This window comes from Mastomys coucha, unplaced genomic scaffold (genome assembly GCF_008632895.1).
Source record: "Mastomys coucha isolate ucsf_1 unplaced genomic scaffold, UCSF_Mcou_1 pScaffold22, whole genome shotgun sequence".
Lineage (NCBI taxonomy): Eukaryota > Metazoa > Chordata > Mammalia > Rodentia > Muridae > Mastomys > Mastomys coucha.
In genome coordinates this window covers 114,855,230-114,878,998 of record NW_022196905.1, presented here as the reverse complement: position 1 = coordinate 114,878,998, position 23,769 = coordinate 114,855,230, and the positions used below count along the sequence as shown (strand labels likewise).

General features: G+C 46.5%; 1 protein-coding gene across 1 annotated transcript in view; it reads right to left on the bottom strand.

Moving 5' to 3' along the window:
- Positions 1-23,769, bottom strand: part of Hectd4 (HECT domain E3 ubiquitin protein ligase 4) — a 160,857-nt gene that overhangs the window by 36,522 nt on the left and 100,566 nt on the right. Inside the window, 20 exon segments of the mRNA XM_031391135.1 lie at positions 946-1,083; positions 1,921-2,047; positions 2,434-2,570; positions 3,309-3,546; positions 4,967-5,130; positions 5,585-5,664; positions 6,222-6,370; positions 6,487-6,648; positions 9,016-9,119; positions 10,091-10,206; positions 11,230-11,399; positions 11,698-11,862; positions 12,502-12,684; positions 14,673-14,808; positions 15,992-16,194; positions 17,740-17,821; positions 19,168-19,357; positions 19,526-19,806; positions 20,716-20,869; positions 23,488-23,672. Of these exon segments, the coding sequence (XP_031246995.1) occupies positions 946-1,083; positions 1,921-2,047; positions 2,434-2,570; positions 3,309-3,546; positions 4,967-5,130; positions 5,585-5,664; positions 6,222-6,370; positions 6,487-6,648; positions 9,016-9,119; positions 10,091-10,206; positions 11,230-11,399; positions 11,698-11,862; positions 12,502-12,684; positions 14,673-14,808; positions 15,992-16,194; positions 17,740-17,821; positions 19,168-19,357; positions 19,526-19,806; positions 20,716-20,869; positions 23,488-23,672 (3,164 nt within the window).

The following is a 23,769-nucleotide window of genomic DNA, read 5'->3' as shown; positions in this document are numbered from 1 at the left end:
CAACTCATGCTGTAAACCTATGTACTGAAAGGTATAAAAAGTGTGTGTGCTTTTGTTCCTGGTCATCCTTCTCTGAATGCAGGACGAACCCAGTATACTGGCAATAATAAACCTCTTGTAATTTGCAGCCATCTCCCTCCTGATTCTTTGTGAGTGGGGGACCCATGACAGAATCTAACAAAACAAAATGTGTAGCCCTGACTGTTCTAGAACTCACTATGTAGACCAAGCTAGCCTGGAACTCAGAGACCTGCCTGCTTCTGCCTCCTGAGTACTGTGATTAAAGGTGTGGGCCACCATACCTGGCATTAAAATTTTTCTGTATTTCTATTTATGTAACCACTGTGTGTTTGTGTATGTATGCCACATATCTAGGAGCCCAGAGACTAAAAGACAGTGTCAGAACTCCTGGAGCTGCCATGAGGGTCTGGGAAGCAGATTCAGGTCCTCTACAAGAGCAGCCAGTACCCTTATCTGTTGACCCACTGCCCTATCCTCAGCTATGATGCAGTTTTGTAAAGATTACTTTTAAAATGAATGGCTTAAGATTCTTTGTGTGTGTTCTCTTCTGTTGTTTCTTCAAAGTAATGGGCTATGTTAGGGAAAAGCACATGTCCATTCTAAAAGGGCGTCTGTGTAGCAAGGTTAACTTGGAATGGATCATGTTACCCATCTCTCAAGTGCTTGTAAGACAAGAGAGTGCCCATGCGGGGAAGCCTATCTGAAGCCCTCAGTTCTTCCCTCTACCTCAGCCCTGACAGCTGCTTATGCCAGTGGGCTCTGGGCATATGGGAGAGACTGCACACATGCCTTCTCAAGGTCCACCAGGACACTTGAGCCTGGAAGAGGTCAGTCACTCAAAGTAAGAGTGCCCTGGGGGAGCCAGCAGCTGCTCCTTTCAAAGGCAATGTCACACAAAGAGGAAGGAGGAAGCAAAAGCAAAACCTTTTCGAACTTTGTCAATTGTGAACTTGTTTGCTTCGTCTTTAATGTCCTCAATGGTGGGAAGATAAAGGTCTCTGGGGATGCCACCATTCTCCTCATAGAGAAACTCAACTGTCTGCCGGGCGATGTCCACCATGCCTGCAAACACAGCACACCAAATAACGCCTCAGGGAACACAATCGCCAGACCCACGGAGCATGCAGGGTGTTGTGTGCCCTTGCTGGGAGGACAGCTTGTACCCTGTTTAAATACTAACTGTGCCACTTCTAGGGCCTCAAGTCTGTCCTTCCCAGGGAGCCAAAGGCTGAAAGCACCCGAGTCAGTGCTGCCAGGGCAGCAACAGGGTGGGAGGAGCGGAGTTCCTAAGGACAGGACGCTTGCTAACAAGGACAAGGTCTGTGGTGCTGTTTAACTTGAGCTAACTCTGAAGAACAAACAACAGCAAATTTGGAGGCAGAAGAGTGTGAGAGTAGTGTTTGTTTCTGTCTTGCCATCTTTGTGCTACAACAAACACTGCTGAGAGAGGCACAGAGTGGTGCTGAGCACCTTCTAATCCACTAATGTCCTGCAGGGCCTTTGCTTGCTTGTTTCATTTTTAAGGCAGGGTCACTATGAGGCCCAGGATGGTCTTGAACTTGACACCCTCCTGTCTGGTATTACGCTGCACCACTATATCCAGCTGCTTTGTTTCTTCGCATAGGAAGAAGATACAGTTTTATACTTAACAGCAAAAATGACACTATTGTATTAATGATACTAAGCCAAGTAAAGACATGTCCACGAACTTGGAAACAAAACAAACTGGAAAGTAGTGGGGAGTTCAGGAAGGCAAACGACCCTGAGTTCAGTGACATACAGGGGTAAGACCCATCAAGCCAGACATCTCATCTGAGGAGCGTCTCTCCTCCCTGAACTGTATCTCACTCATCCCTCCGGCCTCTCAGTGACTCTTCAGGAGAACAAAACACAGCAGACCTAGTTGTAAAGCACCCTTGATCTGGTCCAGGCCTGACTTTCGCTCAGCTTCATTGCGGAAGCGTCTTCGGATGGTAGGGAAAACCTTGGTCTCCCATGCTTTCACCAGCAGGGCGTAGTGGTCCTCCTATATGGAAAGGAAGCTTGTGAGCTGAGGAAGAGCTTCATGCAGGCACTTGTGGCTCTACCGAAAGGACCTCCCGTGTTCAAGCCTGGCCTAAGCACAGACCCTTAGGTGCCCTCATGGCCTTTCCTTCCCCCATTCCTCCCAGCGTGCTCCTCCCTGTCTCCAAGTCACAGAAGCATTCTCACTACAGCTTGGGTTTCCTGCTGAGCTACCATCAAGGTCCTTCACCTTTTAATGCATGGACCTTGGCAGCTCAGCCTAGTAGACATGGTTACTCATGGGCAGTTCAGAGAGTCGAGATAACTCCTCACACAAGGACACAGCCTTGTCCTGAATCCCCAGGGAGCTAAGTGCTGCCCAGTGATAAGCCAGGCTGTGGGTCTTACCTGAGGGATGTCATCATCGTCATCATCATCACTCTCATCATCTGCAATGGGAGGTGGGTGGGGGTCTGGGCCAGAGGTGATAAAATTCTCATAGCTGAGCTCTACTTTATAATGGCAGGAGGTGTCACTGTCATATTCTGTAACAAAACACACCAGACTTTTCATTCCTTTCTCTCTTCTTTCACAAGGTAAGGGATAGAATTTTGTCCACTCTAGGTATGGCTTCTACCACTGAGATATGTCCCCACCCTCTGTATGTCTGTCTATGTATATATCTATTCATCTATATAGATATCTATGTGTCTGTGTGTGTGTGTATGTATGCATGCATGTATGTATGTATCTACCCACCTATCTATCTGTGCATCTATGATCCGTGTATCTAGCTACATTTCTATGTATCCCTTGGTCTATCTATCTAAATGTTGAAATGGGGCTGGCCTTGAACATTCTGTGGCCCACACAGGCCTTGAACTCGTTATCTTCCTGCTTCAGCCATGCCAATGCCTGGGATCGTAAGCCTAAAGCATCCGAGCTAGTTATAAGATTTTAAATGATTAGGACACACTGGAGCACATGGCTCTCTACCCATGTCCCTAATTCTACCATTTTATTATTACTTGATGACCTCAGTTTAAAGGGATTTTTAACAAAAATTATTTAAAATGAGTAACCCTGTAAAGTAAAAGCCTAGGCTTTTAGCTTCCTGCACTATACTTCCTACATCTACACGTTTAGTGTAGCAGGAACTCTCCTGTGTCTTTCTATATGAGACAGCCTCCCTGCACTGAGGATACCAAAGCTAAGAGGTCCTGTGGAATTCACAGCACTCCCAATAGCACTGGCAGCAGGGGGAGGGGGATGATGTGGCTTACGCTGCTGGGCTGTGGCCACTGCTGCAATCCTGCATGGTGGCCCATGAGTGCCCGGGTCTGATGCAATACTGGTGCCAGCATCATTGTCACTGTCAGATGCCATGGCAAATGGCAAGGCCTCAAAGTTAGCGCTGATCTCCTCTGCCAGGTCAGTGCACAGGTCGGCAGCATTACGATGGGCCTGTCCTTCAGCATACGAAAATGGGCGGGAGCCAAAATTGGCTCGAGTTTTTGTGTTCTAGAAAGAGCAAATAAAGGGTTTAGGATTATTTAGATTTTCATTCTTTCTTTTTGATTTATAAACAACGAAGTACACTTCAGTGGGCAGGCAGGAAAAGCAGGCCCTGGAGCAGGCACGTGAGCTGTGCCTGAAGCTGCTCAGCTGTCTGCCTCCTCAGGCCCTCCCTTCACACATGCTCAGGTTACTTGCCACTCACTGTCTCTAACACCTTTCCCTCTCCTGGTCAACAGAGTTTTGCTATCAGGCTAGCCTCAGACTCTCAACAATCATCTTCTTTTACTTATTTATCTTATGTGTATGAGAATTTTGCCCATATGTATGCTGTGCCCCACATGTGTGGCTGGTGCCTAGAGGTGCCAGGAGAAAGTGTTAAATTCCTTGGGACTAGAGTTAGCTAGAGGAGCATCTCTCAAGCTCCATCATCCTTGACTTGGCTCTCAAGAACTGGATTACAAGGCTGCACCACCGCCCTTGGCCACTGCACATGCTGCTCCTCTCTCCGCCTGTGACACTTCCCACTCTTCCCACTAAGACAATGGGAAGAGCTCCAGGCATAGCTTACATACCATGTCTTCAGAGGGCAGGGATATGCTTGGCACTTAGAGACTAGATTCTCACTCTGAGGATTTATTACTTTGTGATTACATCCACATGTTCCTGTGATTATCTGATTAATGTCTAATTGCTCCAATTGATTACAGCATGACAGAGACAGCATCAACACCTTGTTCTCTGCCTAAGTTTAACATGGTGCTCACACACAGACACTGGGTAAACATGTGTTGAGTGGATGAAAGCATGGGACAAGGAGAGAAATGCCTTTTCCCGAGACAGGAAAGCCAGAGAAGCAGCTCACTTTGAACATGCTGAGTTCATGAGGATGGGCATCTGGCTACGGACTGCAAAGTGGATGAAGATTAGGGGCTGCAGCACGTCACCAGTAATAATGCTGTACAGAGCAGCAGGCTTTCCTAGGTGCTCCTGCAAACTCAACAGAAGCCTCGTGTGTGTGTGTGTGTGTGTGTGTGTGTGTGTGTGTGTGTGTGTGTGTGTGAGCGAGCATGTGTTAGGTGCTGAGGGGAGAGGAGTGCTGAATCTGAGTCTTCCCCAGAGAACTCTCCAAGCATCTGCCGTTTTCCATGACTCAGAGGGTTGCTCTCACAAGCTATTTTCAGACATCTCAGTAGTGTTCCTTCCCTTGTTAAGGAAGGATGGCTAAGGGGAGGTCAGAGCAAGTGCATACTAAGCTCTGGTCACAGCATCAGGAGATCCAAGCCTGTAGGGTCCCCCAGGGAAGGAAGCACACTTACCCTGGCTCCCTGTGCAGGGAACAGTTATACACAAGCCTTTTTCCCTTTTGGGGAAGGGACATATTTCTGAAAAGAATTTGTTCCTCTCTCTTATCGATGTGACTTGCCTTTTTCTGAATGTGAACCACAGGCCACATCCCACCAGAGACATCTTCTAGGTATGGTGTGAGGCGCTGCCCACAGTATGTGAAGTACACCCGACCTTTGGCTGGCTGGCCTGGAGGAGGTGGAGTCCCCTCAGTCCTTTCCCAGCCGATTCCTGCCACATCACCTACAGCAGAGACAGGGAAGGATACACACATTTTCCCAGTTTACTATAAGGTGACCTTCTAATCTTCAACTCTGTCCCCTGAGTTACAAGATAGAGGCTCTAAGGAAACTGCTTCAGACTATGAGAGCTGTGGTGTAAGAATCAGATGACGCCGGGCAGTAGTGGAGCACGCCTTTAATCCCAGCACTTGGGAGGCAGAGGCAGGCGAATTTCTGAGTTCGAGGCCAGCCTGGTCTCCAGAGTGAGTTCCAGGACAGCCAGGGCTACACAGAGAAACCCTGTCTCGAAAAACCAAAAAAAAAAAAAGAATCAGATGAGAAGTGCAGGTGTTTACTCTTTACTCAATGACAAGTGACCCATTTCCAACTGCTACGCTTATTTAACTTTAAACCATCTAGGTCCAAGGCTGGCACCCACAGAAGCATGCAGAGTAAGAAGGCCCCACTGCACTGACCAGGAGAGAGTGTGACATCTAAGCGGACGCTCTTCCACTGTAGCAGACTGGAGCCATTGTAGTGTACAGCTCGGCCATTGCTGGGAAGAGAACAAGAGAGTCAAGGCTGAGACTTGTGGGGGGAAGGAGTGAGAGAAGGAAGGGGCAGGCAAGGTAGGAATCCCCACAGTCAAGAGTAATGCTTTCCCAAACACTAACAGACTTCCAACTAGCACTGTCCACACTTGGCTCGAGGCTACCCTGCTGCTCCTTTAGGATTACAATAGCCCAGCAGACTCCAGTCCACAGAACAGCATGATGGTATGTGGATTCAGAAAGGACTGAGAAAGAAGAAAGACAAGTTTCTTGTTGCAGGACTACTAGGAAGAACCACGGGGAGGAACATAAGCATCCAGAGAGGAAATAACACTTTCTGTCTGAACTTACTCAATCACACAACCTCACTTTGGTTCCCTGAATACCCATAAACACCCATGGAAAGTCACTTTCTCTGGAATACTGACCCATTTTTATGAAAGGGTATTACTATGTAGCCCTGGCTGGCCTGGAACTTACTAACAGATCAGGTGGCCCTCAAAAACTCACAAAGATTGGTTGCCTCCTTAATGCTGGGATTAAAGGCAGCACTTTTCCTTACTTGTGGAAGAGGCAAGTGCCTACTGGATTGGTCCATGCCCCATCACGCTTCTCAGCTTCTGTAGCAAAGCCAAATGAGACGATTGGCCCAGTGTCATCGTCTGTGTCTCCATAGGAAACAATCTCAATTTCCCAGTAGAAAGATGGGGCCTGAGGAGACAGCAGCAGAGATTGACATCAGAGGGAACATGTGGCCAGGCCTAGCACCTGCCGTTTCTTTCCAGTCAGAGGTATGGGAAGAGGCAGGTTGACATGCACCTTCTCACCTGAACTGGCAGGGGGGAGGTGGCATAGATGAACGTGCCCCGGGGAAGACCTCCTCCAGCGCTGGGGTCAGCCAGGAAGGTGACAGAGGTAAGGTGAGATGAGAACATGCAGGCACGAACTGGAGGGAACACTCGAGAAGGGCTCCAGGTAATCTCTTTGGGCTGCAATTGGGGACAGGAGGGAGGATTCTACTCAACAAAGCAGATAAATCTCATTACTCTCTCAGAGAAGAAAATAATTTCTATCTAGTATAATCAAAATTTGGGTTCTCTTTTCTCTTTTGCATTTTTTGCTATAATGCTGAGAACAGACCCCAGAGTCTTATACCTGCTGCACACGGCCTCCCATTCACTGACACTATCTCTGTGTACTGCCATTACACATTATGTAAGTCTGTCTTCTGGGCTACAGAGACGGCTCAGAGGCTGAGAGCACTGGTAGCTCTTCTGCTCTCAGACGCCTCATGCACACGGCAGGCGAGACATCCAGACACAAAAAGTAAAAATAAATCTTAAGAGAAGCTTTATGACTTTACTTTTGGTTTTTAGAGACAGGAATAGCCCTGGCTGTCCTGGAACTCATTCTGCAGACTAGGCTAACCTCGAACTCAGAGATCAGCCTGCCTCTGCCTCCTGAGTACTCAGGATTAAAGGTGTATGCCACCACACTTAGCATGAATGCTTTATGTTTTTTGTTGTTGTTTGTTTGTTTTTAGATTAATTTTTTTTATTGTATACAAGTACACTGTAGCTGTCTTCAGACACACCAGAAAAGGGCATCCGATCTCATTACAGATGGTTGTAAGCCAACATGTGGTTGCTGGGATTTGAACTCAGGACCTCGGGTAGAGCAGTAAAAAAAACAAAACCAAAAAAGAATAAAAGGAAAAAAGAAGACAATCCCTTCTTTGTGCCAGTCCCATCGAGGTGAGCCCTGAGCCACAGCTGCTCATCTTCCCGCTTGCCTTCCCATGGCTCCTCCTCAGGCTCCCGAAGCTGCTCTTTGGCTTTGTCTTTAGCCATCATTCTAATCTCGTCATGCTTATCCTCACACGTGCCAATCTTAGTTCAGTGCTTAAGGAAGAGCTGCACTCCGTGGACATGCTCAGATGGGTGACAGCATTTTTATTAGGTTGGCTGTCTGCCTCCTCATGCTTTATCGCTCAAGTGTCAGGCTTTCCCATGAAACAGTTTCTCTCCACTCACCAATTCTAATACATCCTACACAAAGAACTGCAGCCACGAAAGGATATGGCTGCCAGGACATCATCAGGTCACAGGCCTGACAGTGTAGCCTTGAGAGTTAGTGTGCACAGCGTGTAGTGGATACTGCTGTTGATGGGACTTGCCTTCTGCTGAGAAGAAAAAGCTGGCTGCAACACACAAACACCATGGACAGAAGAAACCACTTGCCTTTTAAACCACACTTCAATGTGTGTTCACCAGGGCAACCAAAGATTGCTAGATGTCAAGTGATATTGGTACAGGATTTATTTATGTGCACCAATTTGTTTGCATGCCTCTCACAACACACAATCTGTCATTTGAGCTTTTGGTAACATACAATCTGCCATGTTGAGGTACACACCCATGCCTTTTGGTATGCTTGTGGAGTTGAGCAGCCATCCCCACATTCTGGTCTAGAGCGTTTGTTCCCTTTGCCGTAAGCAACCACACACTCAGCAGAAGCCAGGTCCAGCCTCTCACTCACTTCTCTCCTCCTCTAGCCCATTACACCAACCTGATACTTCTTCTGTGGGCTTTCTATACTATAAATGGAATCTGGAAACCTGTGAGACTGTGTGGGAGGCCTGTATATGGTTATGTCATGACTTATGGCTTGGATATTATCTTATTTTGCTAATTCATTCAATAGTTGATGGCAGTTTTCACTTCTGAGTATTGTGAAAAAAGCTCCTACAAACATAAAATGTAGCATTTTTTTTCACATTTGCTATTACTTAGTCACACTCTGATTATTAGAGTATTACAGTCTAATACAAATACATCACATTTTTAGTTTTGTGTGTTTTACATACATCCACATGCAAGCCTCAGGTCTCTCCCCCAACTACAGTTCACTTCGTTTTTGAGAGAGAGTCTTTCATTGATTCGGCTACACTTGCTGTCCAGGGAGCCCCAGGGGTACTTCTGTTTCTGATACCCCAGCACTGGGATTACAGGGACATATCTCCATGCCTGGTGCTGGAAAGCCAAACTCAGGTTTTCAAGTTTGCATGGCAAACACTTTACCATCTCTCTAGTTCTCTAACTTTTCCTTAAAGCTGTCTTTTTATTTATTAAGACTTCAAAGATGTTAATAAATTCTGCTGCATAGTATAATGTTTCAACATTCAGAATGTCAACTCAGTATTCTTAGACACCCAAAGGGCTGCACATGTTCCTTCTAGACAGGCACTCCACTCAGAGCTACAGGCAGCCCCACGTACTCTTCCCAATGTCATACCCCTCTGCCTGCCTTTCTTCAGTAGCAGAGTCACAGCCTGTAGGGAGACATCAATGTCTCACCTGTCTCCGGTCAGCCTGCAACGGAGGTGGAGGGGGGCGAGCGCAGTCCCGGTAGAGCATCCTGAGCCTCTCACACTGCACCTCTACAACTGCAAGCCGCTCTCCTGAGGAGGGACATAGTAAATCATGGAACAGCTTCCAGGAGTGGCACTAAAACGATGCCATTGCACACAGAGACCACGTACATCCTTCCTGACACAAAAGGAAATACCCTGAGCCATCTGTCTTCTCACAAAGCTCAACAGCCAAGCTTGCTGGTTAACAAGCCTGGACCTGTATTCCCCATGGCCTCCAACCCCAATCCTAAAGTACTGGGAGCACCTAGGCTTGCAAGGGTTTTGAAGATGAGATTGTGTAACTTAAGCAAATCAAGTACATAAGCCTCAGGCACAAGACAAACACTTAGCAAATGATGCTTATGATTCTTATCTGAAAAACTAAGCCCTACTCTCCTATTTTATTTTTTTAAAATAGGGCCTTTGTGTATAGCTAAGGCTGGCCTAAAACTCACAATTTAGCTCTAGCTGGCCTGGAAGTTCTGATCCTCCTGCCCCAAACTCCAAAGTTATGGGATTGCTGGCATCCCCCACTCATTGCCAGGTGAAGGCCATTACATTTAAAATCTAAACTCATTTTAAATATTAATATTGGCTGGGCATATAGTGCTGCCTTTAATCCTAGCATTTAGGCAGATGGATCTGAGTATGAGGCCATCCTGGTCTAAATCAAAAGTTTCAGGCCTGCTGCAGTTACATAGTAAGACTAAAAAGCAAAAACAAACAAACAAATCTATGAACTTCTTAAATGCAGGCTCTCCTGAAGAAGGATGCCAATACAAAGCCTGCACTCAGAACCCAGATGTCTGCAGTCAGAATGCACAGCCATCAGTGAATTCATGTGAATGTAGAAAAGCACTCGGGCATGGCCCAGGTCCTCACTCAAGAGCAGTGCTTTCCTGGGAAGCAGAGGCTGAAGGCCCTGTGTGGGGCAGCTGTGAGGAGCACTGTTTCAGTTCAGGGTGTGATGAATGTGGACAATGCCATGAGATGATGCACGGTGGCGCACTGGTACTCACCTGCACTGCACTCCTGGGCTACAAGGTTCAGAACTTCCACAGCTGCTGGACACTGCTGTATGAACTCTTCACAAAATAGGCTGTCTTCTAAAAGCTGTGCCATGACCAGGCATGCTCTTAATGTTAAAAGATTCACAATTTTTCAGAGTCATCAATGTTCATTCATTAAGATAACAACTGTGAAAACACTCCATTCAAATTTGTCATTTATACTTCTTATTTTTTTCATAGCAGACTGGCTTTGAAATATATAGTTGGCCCTCTATATCCCATGGGGGTCTGGACCTATGTATCTGACCATCCAAACTGAAAATATTTGGAAAAAGCTTCTCTGATATTAATTGTATATGGATATTCCCTGCTGGTCACTGTCCCCAAACAACGCTGCTGGCACTGCAATCCTTCCATAGCATCAGCACTGCACAAGGAAGCTCAGAAACCCAGAGATATCTGACAGGACTGGAGGACTTGTGGGCTCCACCCCTGTGCTGTGCCATTCCATTACAAGGATGCAAGCAGTCGCAGGTTTTGAATTTGAGGATGGCTCTGTAACCACTCCTCACAGACAGCATGAGATGTCTAGGAAGCCTTTTGCCCAGTCACTGCTGCAATGCTGTTTCTACTAAGAGACACAAAGTACTGAGTGAGCAGCTGTTGAAGCTCTGCCTCACCGTGCCTTGTGAGCAATGAGAGAGCTGCAGAAGGGTGGACCCAGAGACAGAAAATCTACATCTTTCATGTAAGTCAGCATACATCTGAAAAGTTTCCGTAGGAGAAGCCTGTCCCTCTTGTTTAGTGGAGAGTGAATGTATTTGTAGGCAGACATCTCTCTGACACTGCCCTGAGAGTATTTTCTCATTTTCCTGTCACTAGGTTGGAAAGTGACAGAACTGAGTCATTTGAAAAAGTGGCCATGTGATTCCTGCTATGAATCAGGTACTTTCAGCAGAGCAGCCATTGCACAGCAAGTGTGAGCCTGCACGGTATGGAGCAGCTGGTTCTCCCAGGTGAGCAGCTCAGCCTTCCCAGCTCCTTAGGGATGCAATCAGAGGTGCTGGAACTAGGAACACAAGCTGCGGTAGGTGTCACGTGTCCACGGTGCCTGTTACTTAGCTGACGTGAGCTTCAGGCCAACTTACCTGGTTCTAATTTCAGCCAGAAGCCGGACAACTGCCATGACAGGTGCTGAGCCATCTCCTGTTGCAGGAAGAGAGGTGTGGATGGAGAGGCTTCCTTCCTGAGGGAGCAGCATGGACTGGACTGCTTGGACTACCTTCTCAGTAATGGACAGCTTATGAAGAGGCAATGCCTGCGGCACAAGGGCAGGCCAAGGCAAAGGCACAGGAAACAAAGGCATTATCAGTGTGTGATTAAAACCACCACAGAAAAGCAAAAACAGATCAAAGCAACCAAAAATATCACATACTGTGGAATATTCCCAGCTAACATCTACATGAAAAATGTCCTACCCATGTTCCTGTGAAATCCATTACAGCCGGTATCCCAGTTGAAAGTGAAGCCCCTCACATCTCTGCTGACTTTGCCCGCCCAACGCAACAATCAGCATCTACACAGGTACTCAACAAAGCAGGCAAGCATTGCCTTACCTCTGACCTCGGAACACAAAGTCTAGACAAAGGAATAGTCAGCGTATCTGCAGCTTGTGACGTCCTTCGGCAGTCTACAGGAGGGAATCTGACAGTAGCTATACCTTCCTGTTCATTGATAGAAGCCACAACTCCGATGCTTCCCAATATTCCTCTACCTAAAACCTGGTGACAGAGATTATTAGTACTGCCTGCCAGGGTCAAGTGAGCACAGCTATCTAAGGGGACAAGAGGGAAGGCTTTGCAGCTGTCATGTCAGAGCTATAGTAATCACTGATTCTGATGTGGAGCCAAGCTAAAGACATGATGGAGATCACAAGTCCAGGGGCTGGAGAGATGGCTCAGAGGTTAAGAGCACTGTCTGCTCTTCCAGAGGTCCTGACTTCAATTCCCAGCAACCACATGGTGGCTCACAGCCATCTGTATGGGATCCGACGCCCTCTTCTGGTCTTGTCAGAAGAGATCGACACTGTGCTCACATACATAAAATAAAAGTAAATCTTTGAAAAAAAAAAATCACAAGCCCACAACCTCTCAACATGTTATCATCTCAAGCTTTCAGCACTAATGATACCCTAGGACATGAGTGCCATAGATAATATCAGAGAGCATTGCCTTAGCATTTGAGCAATGTACAGAATGATGTCCATAGAAATTCAGGAAGTTTTGAGTTTTATTCCTTAGTTTGGAGGAACAAGGCTTGCTGCCCTTCTGGGTAAATGGTAGTCTACGAGTACTGGTTAACTGCGGTGAGTATTTGGGGGAGGGCAATAGCACTGCCTGGGGAAAGCAGCAGTGGGTTACCTGGACCTCGGAGCCTATCTTGATTGTCTCTTTAAAGCCTCCAAGTGCACAGAGTGCGGCAACTGCCTGGCGTGCAATCCTCTGAAGTTTGGCGAGTTTTCTGCCACTGCTGCTCCCGTTTTCCAGGATGCTTTCTGCATACTTCCCTAGTTGTGGAATGTACATCAATGCTCGAGACAGAACCTGTGTGTAAGGAGGAGGATGGTAGGGCCTGGAGAGATGGTTCAGTCACTAACAGCAGTTGCCGCTCTCACAGAAGATCTGGATTTGATTCCCAGCACCCACATGGTGGTTCACAATGGCTACACACACTCCAGTGACAAGTCAAAAAGCTTGGCCACAGTACAGAGGCAAAAAGTTTCAAGGAGCCAGGCGGTGGTGGTGCACGCCTTTAATCCCAGCACTTGGGAGGCAGAGGCAGGTGAATTTCTGAGTTCCAGGTCAGCCTGGTCTACAGAGTGAGTTCCAGGACAGCCAGGGCTACACAGAGAAACCCTGTCTCAAACAAACACAACAAAACAAAACAAAAAAAAAGAAAAAGAAAAAAGTTTCAAGGAAACTGGTCTCCTGGAATTCTTTGGCATGGAAGTGGTCCAGATTTGTTTTTGTGATATTGATGGAGGGTCTTGAGTGCTTCCTTTATTACTAGGCATAGAGGTGCCCCCAAGAAATAATTTGACTAATACTTTTGTTGGATCAGGCATTAAAGTTTACTGACAACAAAGTAAATTGAGACTACTTTACATATTAGAGGGAAATATGTAAAGTATTTCCCTGGTTCCCCTGGCAAATGGAAATCTGTCACAAATGCTTAAAATTACAGCCGGAAGTCATTCCCAGGAGCTGCAAGAATGGGACCCCCTGGTGCTTACTTCTGACAGCCCGAAAGATTAGCATAGTGTACCTAGGGCTGGCTGGTGGGGGGTTATCCATTCACACCTGGCTGCTAAGATCTACCTGACTTTACTTGGGGCTGACTTTGATATGGCTGCTTCCTGGTTCTTGTTAATTACCTTGATAGGTGTATTATCTAACTTCCTTTTGTCTTCTGTAATGACTATAAAAGCCTGATGCTTACTTTGAGAAATTACACTCCCTTTTGTCTGTGTCTGTGTGTCACTCGCCAACACCTTGTTCACCTGATTACTGGTACCCCTGATTCTTTCCAGGCTAAGGGACCAAGGCTGGTCCAGCCCGTGGCACACAATCATCTGTAACTCTAATTCCAGAGGGTCTGACAATCTCTTCTGACTTCCATAAGCATCAGGTATGCAAGTGGTATACATACAGATATGTAGGCAAAACAGTCACACATAAGATAAAATAAATCTCAGAAAGAGGGGGTGGGCAGGCATTGGAAGTTAAAGTATTGGCTACTGGCTACTGGTCCTAAGACTAATGACATGACTAACAGTACCTGGAGCCCAGCTGTCACAGAAACTCTGGGTATAGAAGAGACAAAAACTACCAGGTGTAGCCAGGGATGTTCTACCAGACAGAACTAGGAATATACAATTTTATAATATGGGAGAAGCTATCACTGTATTACCAACCAACTAAAATCATGCAGTCATTCACCTGAGGGAAACCATCCCCACTGTCTGCATTCCAGTTTTCAGCTCCAGGGCATGCTTCGGGCTCTGGCCTGAAGAGTGGCCATGGAAAGGGGAATTGGTTATAGAGCTGAGGTTCAGGCACGTAGACCACTGTGTGACAGATCAGTGCAAGAGGAGGCCGCCCTAGGACTGCCAACAGACTGACCATGGCCAATAAATCAAGAATATAAAACATCATAGCCGGGCGGTAGTGGCACATGCCTTTAGTTCCAGCACTTGGGAGGCATAGGCAGGTGGATTTCTGAGTTCGAGGACAGCCAGGGCTACATAGAGAAACCCTGTCTCAAAGAAACAAAAAAACAAACAAACAAACACCAAAAAACATCATAATGTCAGTACCAGTCAAGGCAAACAAAAAGAAACAAGGGCTGCCATGTCTCTCCAAAATATGGTCCTGACTTTGCAAAGTCAGACTGAGCAGAGCAGGGCAGTCTCCAGGAGTGTAGCTGTGTCTGACTAATTTGGGAATGCTCCCTCCTGGATGAGCCTGTCTATGCATGACCATAATGCTACTTCATTCTTGCTCCCGGGACTGAGCAGCAGCCCCACGCTAACCTTTTCTGCCGTTGTGGTCCATATTTGAGCAGCATTAGATTCTGGAGCCATTAGCAGGCTGTGAAGCAAGGCGATCACTTCTGCAGCCATGCTGTTTGCCACATGCCCACTGATGAAGGGTCGCACAGGGTCAGTTCTGCAAGTGTGAACACAGAAACCTTTCAATGTTCAGTGATGGTTAAAATTACAGAAAAAGGCTGGGCATGGTGGCACACACCTATAATACCAGCACACTTGGGGAGGTAGAGACAGGTGGATCTTCGAGGCAAGCCTGGTGTACAGATTGAATTTCAGGCTAGCCAGGGCTACACAGAGAAACCTTCTGTGTGTGTGTGTAGAGGGGATATTAGGGGGAGGGTTACAGAAAAGTGGTTTCAGAGTTAATGTAGGATGGAAAGACTTCCTACTTACACATGATGAAGGACTTAAACATAACAAACAGAACTTGCTGACTGACAAATGACAAGCAAAATGAACCCCAGGAAGAATCCACTTCTTGAATTTTTTTTTTTTTTTTTTTTTTTTTTTTTTGTGGTGTGTGACATATCTATGCTATGTTATGCTATGATCTAAGTATCACTTGTCTCTCAAGGGTCTAGAGTAATTCAAGTGTGATCCTAGGGTGGCGCTAATGGGAGGCAGTGAGACCTATTGGAGGCTGGAGGTCTGTGGATCACTGGGGACTTGGCTTGGTAAGGGCTAGTTTCAGGAGGGCTGTATAAAAGCCCAAGTTGGCTTCTCCAACTCTCCTGTGCTCCCATACAGACACGTAAACACTGCTCATACACAGGATCTGTTATGGTATGATACAGCAAAGAACTGGGATGATACAGTATCCTGAACCTCCACACCAGAGCTAAATCACATACCCGAGCTGACTAACACACCCTGTAGCAATGGACCCCAAGTTTCTTAGCACAGAAACCTTGGGGATCAAAGAAAGTCACAGGCTGCAGCTGTTACTACCTGTAGGTACACAACACCACAAGCTCCTTCCAAAGAACACTCCCCTTGACTCTACCCCTGGGTAAGAGACTGGGGAAGGAAACACTATGAGATAGCAGCTCACTGATATCAGAAGGCTGCTCCCATTCGGCCTCAGCACTGCCTCTGTGGCTCTCCCCTGGAGCAGTCCCAGGTAGTGCTTTGGGAGCAGCTTCTACAACACTGAGTAGTTCTTGCACCTTCTTCTTATTTTCAGCAGGTCAAGGGTATAGATTCAAACCCTACTAATAAACCATTCTGCAGTGTGTTTGGGAGCACCACTAGGGGAGCACCACTAGGGGAGCACCACCAGGGGAGCACCCCGAGAGACTCACCTGGCCAGTTCAGAGTTCCTTTCTCGGCAGATGGAGGTTTGGGCAGTTTTCTTCTTATCACCTGTGGACAGCCCACTCACAGTCTCTGGATTGATGGGTTCCACTGGTGGCCCGACACTGACAATGAGGCCCGACTGTGCCCACTTGGTTGCTTTCCTGAGGGCGGCTGAGGCCTCTTCTGTGATCACTTCACAGCAGCCACCCTGGGGTTGGGTTGAAGACACCTGCACTGCTCATTCATTCTTCCCAGTTCAGACTCTCTCAGATCTCTTCCCCATCACCACAAACAACACAAAACATGCACACGTTACAAGTTCCATACACTCTGAATCCTGTAGCTCATCCTTGTAAATGGCAACTTCTGTGATTACAAGTGTCCTACTCTACACACAGATCACAATCTGCTGAACTGTTTAGACTTTGCTTCTAGATGCCTGGCATCTCATTATTCAAGTGTGTTCATGTCTTTAGCTATCCCTTATTTTTAGATACATAGATTATGTTCTGTTTGGTTTTCACATAATTCCAAAGAGCATGCTGTGACCTCACTCTGTAGCCCTGGCTAGCCAAGACCTCTGAGATCACCTGCATCTGCCTCCTGAGTACTGAAATAAAAGGTGCACACCTCTGCTGTGTGTCTCACCCCTGGATTTCGAGATGTGCATTCACCCACGCTTGATACTAATGAGTATTACCACCTCTCATAACAATACATGATTTAAAATGCAGGTTTAAAAATTGTTCATCATTGTTGCTTTTATTCCTTAACAAGTTGTGAATATGAACATATTTTATATCTTTATGATCTTCTGTCTATAATTCCTTTTGTCTGTTTTTTAAGAGTCTCATGTATGCCAGGTTAGTTTCAGACTTGAGAGCCAGTGATGGAAAACCTTGACTTCTGATCCTCTTACCTCCTTAACCTCTCGAGCAAGGGGATCATGGGTGCATATTACACTCCTGGTTTACAAAGTGCTGGGGATTAACCCCAGGGCAAGCACTCTGCCAACAGAGCCACACCCTTAGCCCTGGTAATTCTTGAGTGTTACTTTCATAGCAGCCTTTCACCCTTTCAATTTCCAAACTATTTTAAGAACCTTTCTTTATAAACCTTTCTTTAAAGGGCTAAGAAAAAATTGTACGTTGAATCTAAATAAGAGTTCTTTGGGGGCTGGAGAGATGGCTCAGCAGTTAAGAGCACTGACTGCTCTTCCAGAGGTCCTGAGTTCAAATCCCAGCAACCACATGGTGGCTCACGACCATTTGTAAAAAGGTCTGATACCCTCTTCTGGTGTGTCTGAAGACAGCTACAGTCTACGCATAAATAAAATAAGTAAATCTTAAAAAAAAAAAAAAAAAGAGTTCTTTTTTTGAGGAATGTAGCTCAGTTGGTAGAGTGCTTACCGAGCATGTATAAGGCTTGGGATCAATCCCCAGCACTGCATACACCAGGCATACATCTGTAATCCCAGCTCATGGGAAGCAGACGGAGTGGGATCAGAATATGGAAATCATTCTGGGCTATGTAGTAAATCTGAGTTGATATCTAACTTATCTTGTTTATATTGCTCAGGCTAGTCTCAAGTTGAGCTTCAACTGGGACTACAGGCCATGCTAACAAATCCAACTGAATCCATTTTTTAAAAAGCAATTTCTTAAAAATAAGAACAAAACAAAACCCCCTGACTTCTTCTGGAAGTCCCAAAGTGTGGCAAAGGCGCTTGTGTCAATTTCCTCTGTGTAGTTACCTTGGTCATGTCTCGATCCATCTTCACAACTTTTTCCATGTTGGCACCAGTGCCAAGTCGAAAGGGCCGTCCTTCTGAGCTACTGCAAGAAGGAAGGCAGGGGAATGAGACAAGAGGCCTGTGTCCCCCAGTAACTAAGTATGGCCCCGTTTAGCACTAAAACTGGCTTTGGTGTGCGCATGCATGCATGCACTAAAGCGTGGATGTAGACATCTGAGGACAACTTATAGGAGTCAGTTCTCTCTTTTTACCACATAGGTTCTGAAAACTCAAAGTCACCAGGCTTAGTGGCAATGAGTTTTATTGCTGAGCCATCTAAAAGTAGCTTTTAAAATCCATAGACTCTCCCTTTAAAAAAAAAAAAAAAAAAAAAAAAAAAACTTTTTTCATAATTATAGACATTTTAGGACCCAAAACAAAATCTGTTGTTTTCTTAAATGATTTTGGTTTATTTATTTTAGTGTGCATTGGTGTTTTGCCTGCATGCATGTATGTATGTGTGAGGGTGTTAGATCCCTTAGAACTGGAGTTACAGACAGTTGTGAGCTGTGAGCTGTGAGGGTGCTGGGAACTGAACCATGGTTCTTTGGAAGAACAGCCAGTGCTCTTAACTGCTGAGCCATCTCTCCAGCCCCATGAAGTCTGTTTGTAAGAATTCTGACATTAGCACTCAGGAGGCAGAAGCTGGTGGATCTCTGAGTTTGAGGCCGGCCTGGTCTCTAGAGTGAGTTCCAGGACAGCCAAGGCTGCTACACAGAGAAACCCCTGAGGGCAGCAGCTATTGCTAGGGCTCCGGCATACAGGAGGCCCTTTGAACACTACACCAGTCTGTCAGGAGGTTCAACAGCAGCTTGTAAGGCCAGCAGGGAAGGCCTGGCTTGAGATCCTAATAATCAAGTGCCCTCTCCTCAGAATGAGTGTCAATATATCAGTGCTGCAGTGGCTTGTGCCTGAACACTTACCGTGACCATGCTCAGATGAGACCTGCCTTTATATGCCATTGCGACAAACAAGGGACCCACCCCACGAGGATGAGTTCACAGATCACTGTATGAAGAAATTGGTCTGCCATCTAAGTGCCCGTTGGCTATACAGCAGGCCTCCCCACCTCCTTGTAAGGAGAAAGTGACATGGCTAAATTTGCAGAGGGCTGCAGAGTGTTAATACCTGAAGCACTGACTGTCCTTCTCACAGTGAGAATCACTGTGGACCCCACGAGACACAAGAGGCTCACCACACGCTTGAGCCCTCTGCTGGCTCACATTGGGGTTCTAGAGGCCCAGGCCTGCAGTTAGGAGTGGCAGACTCCATGTGTGCCTACTTGGGTTGTCAGGAGAACTGAGGCAGTTACCACAGCACAGGGTTATCACAGTGCCTGTGACACAGTGGCCTCTGATGTCATGCAGCTATCATAGTCATTGCAGTCACCTCAGCAATGGCTGGAGGACCTCATGGGAGGACTGGTCTTCCCGCTTGTGGATAAATATGGAAAGCTTGCCATCCACTGCTTCACTCTCTTCTCCAGGATCTTTATCTCCTTTTAAAGAATTCTTAGGACTGGTTTTTGTCAATGTAGTGTCAGGTTCAGAAGCAGTTGGAGAGAGAACCGTCTGACATCCTGAAAGGAAAAATCAAGGCCCATTCAGAAACATTGCAGAACGATTTGTGGGGCTCCCCTCCCTTTCCCATCTCTCCTTTATCACAGAACACCACACAGGCACAACTGGGGCCTGGCCACAAGCAGGACTGAACTCCCAGACCATCCTGATGGACAGGCACTCCTCACCTGGGACCACATAGTCTGCCAGCTTGGCTAAGAGCAGAGAGGCGATCTTGGAAGCAGGGTCACTGGGGTCCTCCTGCTCACTGTTCAGGGAGGGGACGGAGTAGCTCCAGGGTGGGAGCTCTACATTTCCACAGTCCTCTACGCTCATCAAAGGCAGAGCAGCCCGGCACAATTGAAGAATGATCAGCACCAGCTTTGGGGATGGACGCTGGTCCAGCAGTAGAGAGAGGAGCTTAGAAACACAGGCTGGCTGGCTCAAGATGGCTTTCCCTATGTGGCTCCTGAAAGATGGGGAAGAAAAGTGTGCTGTGTTGAGGTCACTGCAGACATCAGAACTAAGTGTTCTCTAGGTGAAGCTGGACAAACATCGAGCTGAGACCTCAGGAGTGAGACATGGACTTAACACTCTTGTGTGCAGGGAAGGATGATCTGGAGCAAGTATTTAATAAGTGCTCATGAAACTGGCCGGTAATACCTGAGAAGGATGGTTTCCTCATCTTCTCTGCCCTCTGGTAGCAGCTCAAGCTCACATGTTCATAGTGTTTCAAAGAGCACAAAAACTAGAACTCCAAACTAGGAGCTTTGCAATTCCATGCCTGTGAGTGCTAAGAGTAAAGCTGCCACACAGTTCTAAGACTCCCAACATGGGGGACCTGCCACAGTCAAACCTACTGAGCAAGCAAAAGCCAAAGAACACATTGTCGTGTACATGACATGGGAATATGGGGTAATTAAGCCCACAGAGAATCATTCCTGTTTAAAGATATAGTGCAAAAGAACAAAGTAATTACAGGTCCTGACTGGCTCTGAGTGTGTAGTGCTGAAAATGGAGCCTGGCTGGGGTTCTGTGCACATCACATATATTCCACACAGCAGCCTGACTGATTCTCTACCCCACTCCAAGGTAGGTAGCTGACATTTGGGTTTGAATTCGAGTATAAGTGGAATGCTTGCGAGGCCAGCAGCTGATGCCATCAAGTGCAAACAGCAGTGCATTGCTCCTCTAGATAATCTTTACATTTTCAGACTACAGACTCTTTCAGTGACTTTATTCTCTACAATTCTTCTTGAAGCACCAGTGTGTTAAAAAGTCTACAAACTTAGATATTCCAAAAACCAACATAAGCAAAAGTTATTCCAAACACTGGGGGAAAAGAGGTTGCTCTCCAGCTCTGCATGGCCTTCCATACCTGGAGAGGTCATTGAGAAGGCTCAGGACATCCTGCAGGGCATCGTTCCCAGCAGCCTGATTGCCACAGCACTCAGTGGCTCGGGCGAGGTGGTTGGTGAGGAGACTGGACACCTGCCGGGCCAGCCCTGAGTGCACAGCCTCTGTGGAGCCACCTTCAGAGTTGAGGAGAGGAAAGGAAGGGCAGTGAGTACCTGGGCAAGCATGCCAGCTTGTGGCATGGTGATGCCTCCCTCTCAGCATCCCTGCATTAAAGCATCCTAGGGACACATTTTATCTTGTTCAATGTTCCACTAACCAGTCAGTCTCATGAGACAAATTTATCATCTACACATAAACAGTGCTAAGAGGAGGTCTTCTCCTGAGAATGAATCACAATTACCTTATATATAATAGAGGAATAACACGAATTTCCATGTTCACCCTAGTTTCACTTCCTAAGTATCCTTTGTAAAGGCCACAGCACATATTGAATTTCCCACGTGTGTCCAGAACCTGAACCTACACATGCTGTTGTGTTCAGATCTTCAGTCCTCTTGCTCACATCCCCTCATCCCCTCCCCAGGAGCTTTGCTGGATGTCTAGCCCAGCCAGTCTGTTCCATAGCATACAGTGGGCACCACATTGTGCCCTGGCTCCCACCACACCACCATTCTCTCTTCACCAATTTACTTGGGTCAGACCACAGTCATTTTTTTTTTCCCGAGACAGGGTTTCTCTGTGTAGCCCTGGCTGTCCTGGAACTCACTTTGAAGACCAGGCTGGCCTCGAACTCAGAAATCCACCTGCCTCTGCCTCCCAAGGGCTGGGATTAAAGGCGTGCGACACCACCGCCTGGCAACACAGTAATTTTTAAAAAACATGTATTTTATTATTTTAATTTATGTGTGTGCCTGCATGTGTGCACATGTGTGTGCAGATGCTAAACAGGCCAGAAGAGATCCACCGAAGCTGGAGTTACAGTGGTTGTGAGTTGCCAATATGGGTGCTGGGAACTGCACTTTGTCCTCTGAAAGAGCAGCAAGCACTTTTAACTACAGAGTCAACTTTCTAACCCCCAGCCCACAGTTCTTAAAGGAACAATGGCTTAACTCCTCTTCTATCTATTTTATAGTATGTGTACTGGCTGGTTTTGTGTGACAACTTGACACAGGCTGGAGTTATCACAGAGAAGGGAGCTTCAGTTGGGGAAGTGCTTCCATGAGATCCAGCTGTGGGGCATTTTCTCAATTAGTGATCAAGGGGGTAGGGCTCCTTGTGGGTGGTGCCATCCCTCTGCTGGAAGTCTTGGATTCTATAAGAGAGCAGGCTGAGCAAGTCAGGGGAAGCAAGCCAGTAAAGAACATCTCTCCATGGTCTCTGCATCAGATCCTGCTTCCTGACCTGCTTGAGTTCCAGTCCTGACTTCCTTTAGTGATAAACAGCAATATGGAAGTAAGCTGAATAAACCCTTTCCTCCCCAACTTGCTTCTTGGTCATAATGATTGTGCAAAAATAAAAACCCTGACTAAGACAGTATGACAGGCTCTTTAGACATTAGAATATAAATTGTGGGTTTGCAAAATTGGCTTACTGGGTAATCACACTGACAGGCAAGCACAACAACCTGAGTTCTATCTCTGGAACCCACATAAAGAAAGGAAAGAGCTAACTCTCACAAGCTGCCCTCTGGCTTCTACAGTGTACCCACATCCACACATATATACACAAATGAATAAAAATCACATATATGCATACACACACATAAATATTTCTAACAAATATTATAGCATGGTGGCACACATGATTAATCCCAGCACTCAAGAGGCAGAAGCAGGTGGATCTCTATGAGTTCAAGGATAATTTGGTCTATGTAGTGAATTACAGGACAGCCAGACTATGTAGTGAGATGCTCACTAAAAATGAACAAAAACAAAAGCAAAGTATGTTCACAGACTATGAACACTGAAGAAAACTACTATTTAGTTAAGTAAAAAAAAAATTAAATGTAGCAGCACTCGGGAGGCACAGGTAGGTGGATGTCTGAGTTCAAGGCCAGCCTGGTCCACAGAATGAGTTCTAGCATAGCCAGGGCCACACAGAGAGATCCTATCTCAAAAAATCAAATAAAATTAAATAAAAATGACAAAATTAAATATATGACGGTCTCCCCTGCATGTGTGTGTGTGTGTGTGTGTGTGTGTGTGTGTGTGTCATGTGTGTCATGTGCCTGCCTGGTGCCCTGGAGAGGAGAAGAGGCTTTCATGTCCCCTTGAACTGGAGTTACATATATAGTGAGCCAAACTGTGGGTGCTGGGAATGAAACACAGGTGCTCTGCAAGAGCAATAAGTACTCTTAGCCACTGAGTCAACTCGAGTCCTTTAGCTAACTTTTAAATTTGGATTGCCCACTGAAAATAGAATTTGAAAATATCCTCTTTAAAATACAAAGGCACAATTATTTCACAGAAATATTACATGGAGACTGTTAGTGCCATAGGAACATTTCTATGGAAATGTGTTGTCTGGAACCTCAGGGTAGCTGTGAGTTTTTACAGAACAACACCTACGCAGTCTCATGAACTCATCAGCCTGCAGAGGCCACCTGATTAGTAGTGTGTGTGGGGGGGGTCTTTGTTAAAGACCCTCCTCACATCCATGGGGAGGAGTTAACAAAGACCCCCCCACACACACACACCCTCACACCCATAGGGAGGAGTTAACAAAGACCCCCCCCACACACACACACACCCTCACACCCATGGGGAGGAGAAGGAAGTAGAAGGCTGCTCACCTTCCTCTTTCTCCCACTCCACACAGCGGTTAGCCAACACCTGGAAGGCAGCCCAGGCCATGGTGGCCACCTTCTGCTTCTTGGTCTGCTTCTCACTGGAGCTGGACTCTGTCTGGCTGCTCAAACTGCAGAGTCGGTCCATGAGCTGCACAAGGCCACTTCGGACCAGGCACTTCTCTTCACTCCTGGTGAATGGCAGAGAAGGGATGGGCCACACTGACAACCTCTGTGAAGGGTCAGGAAGCCTCAAGGCATCAGGGATTTTTTTTTTTTTTTTTTTTT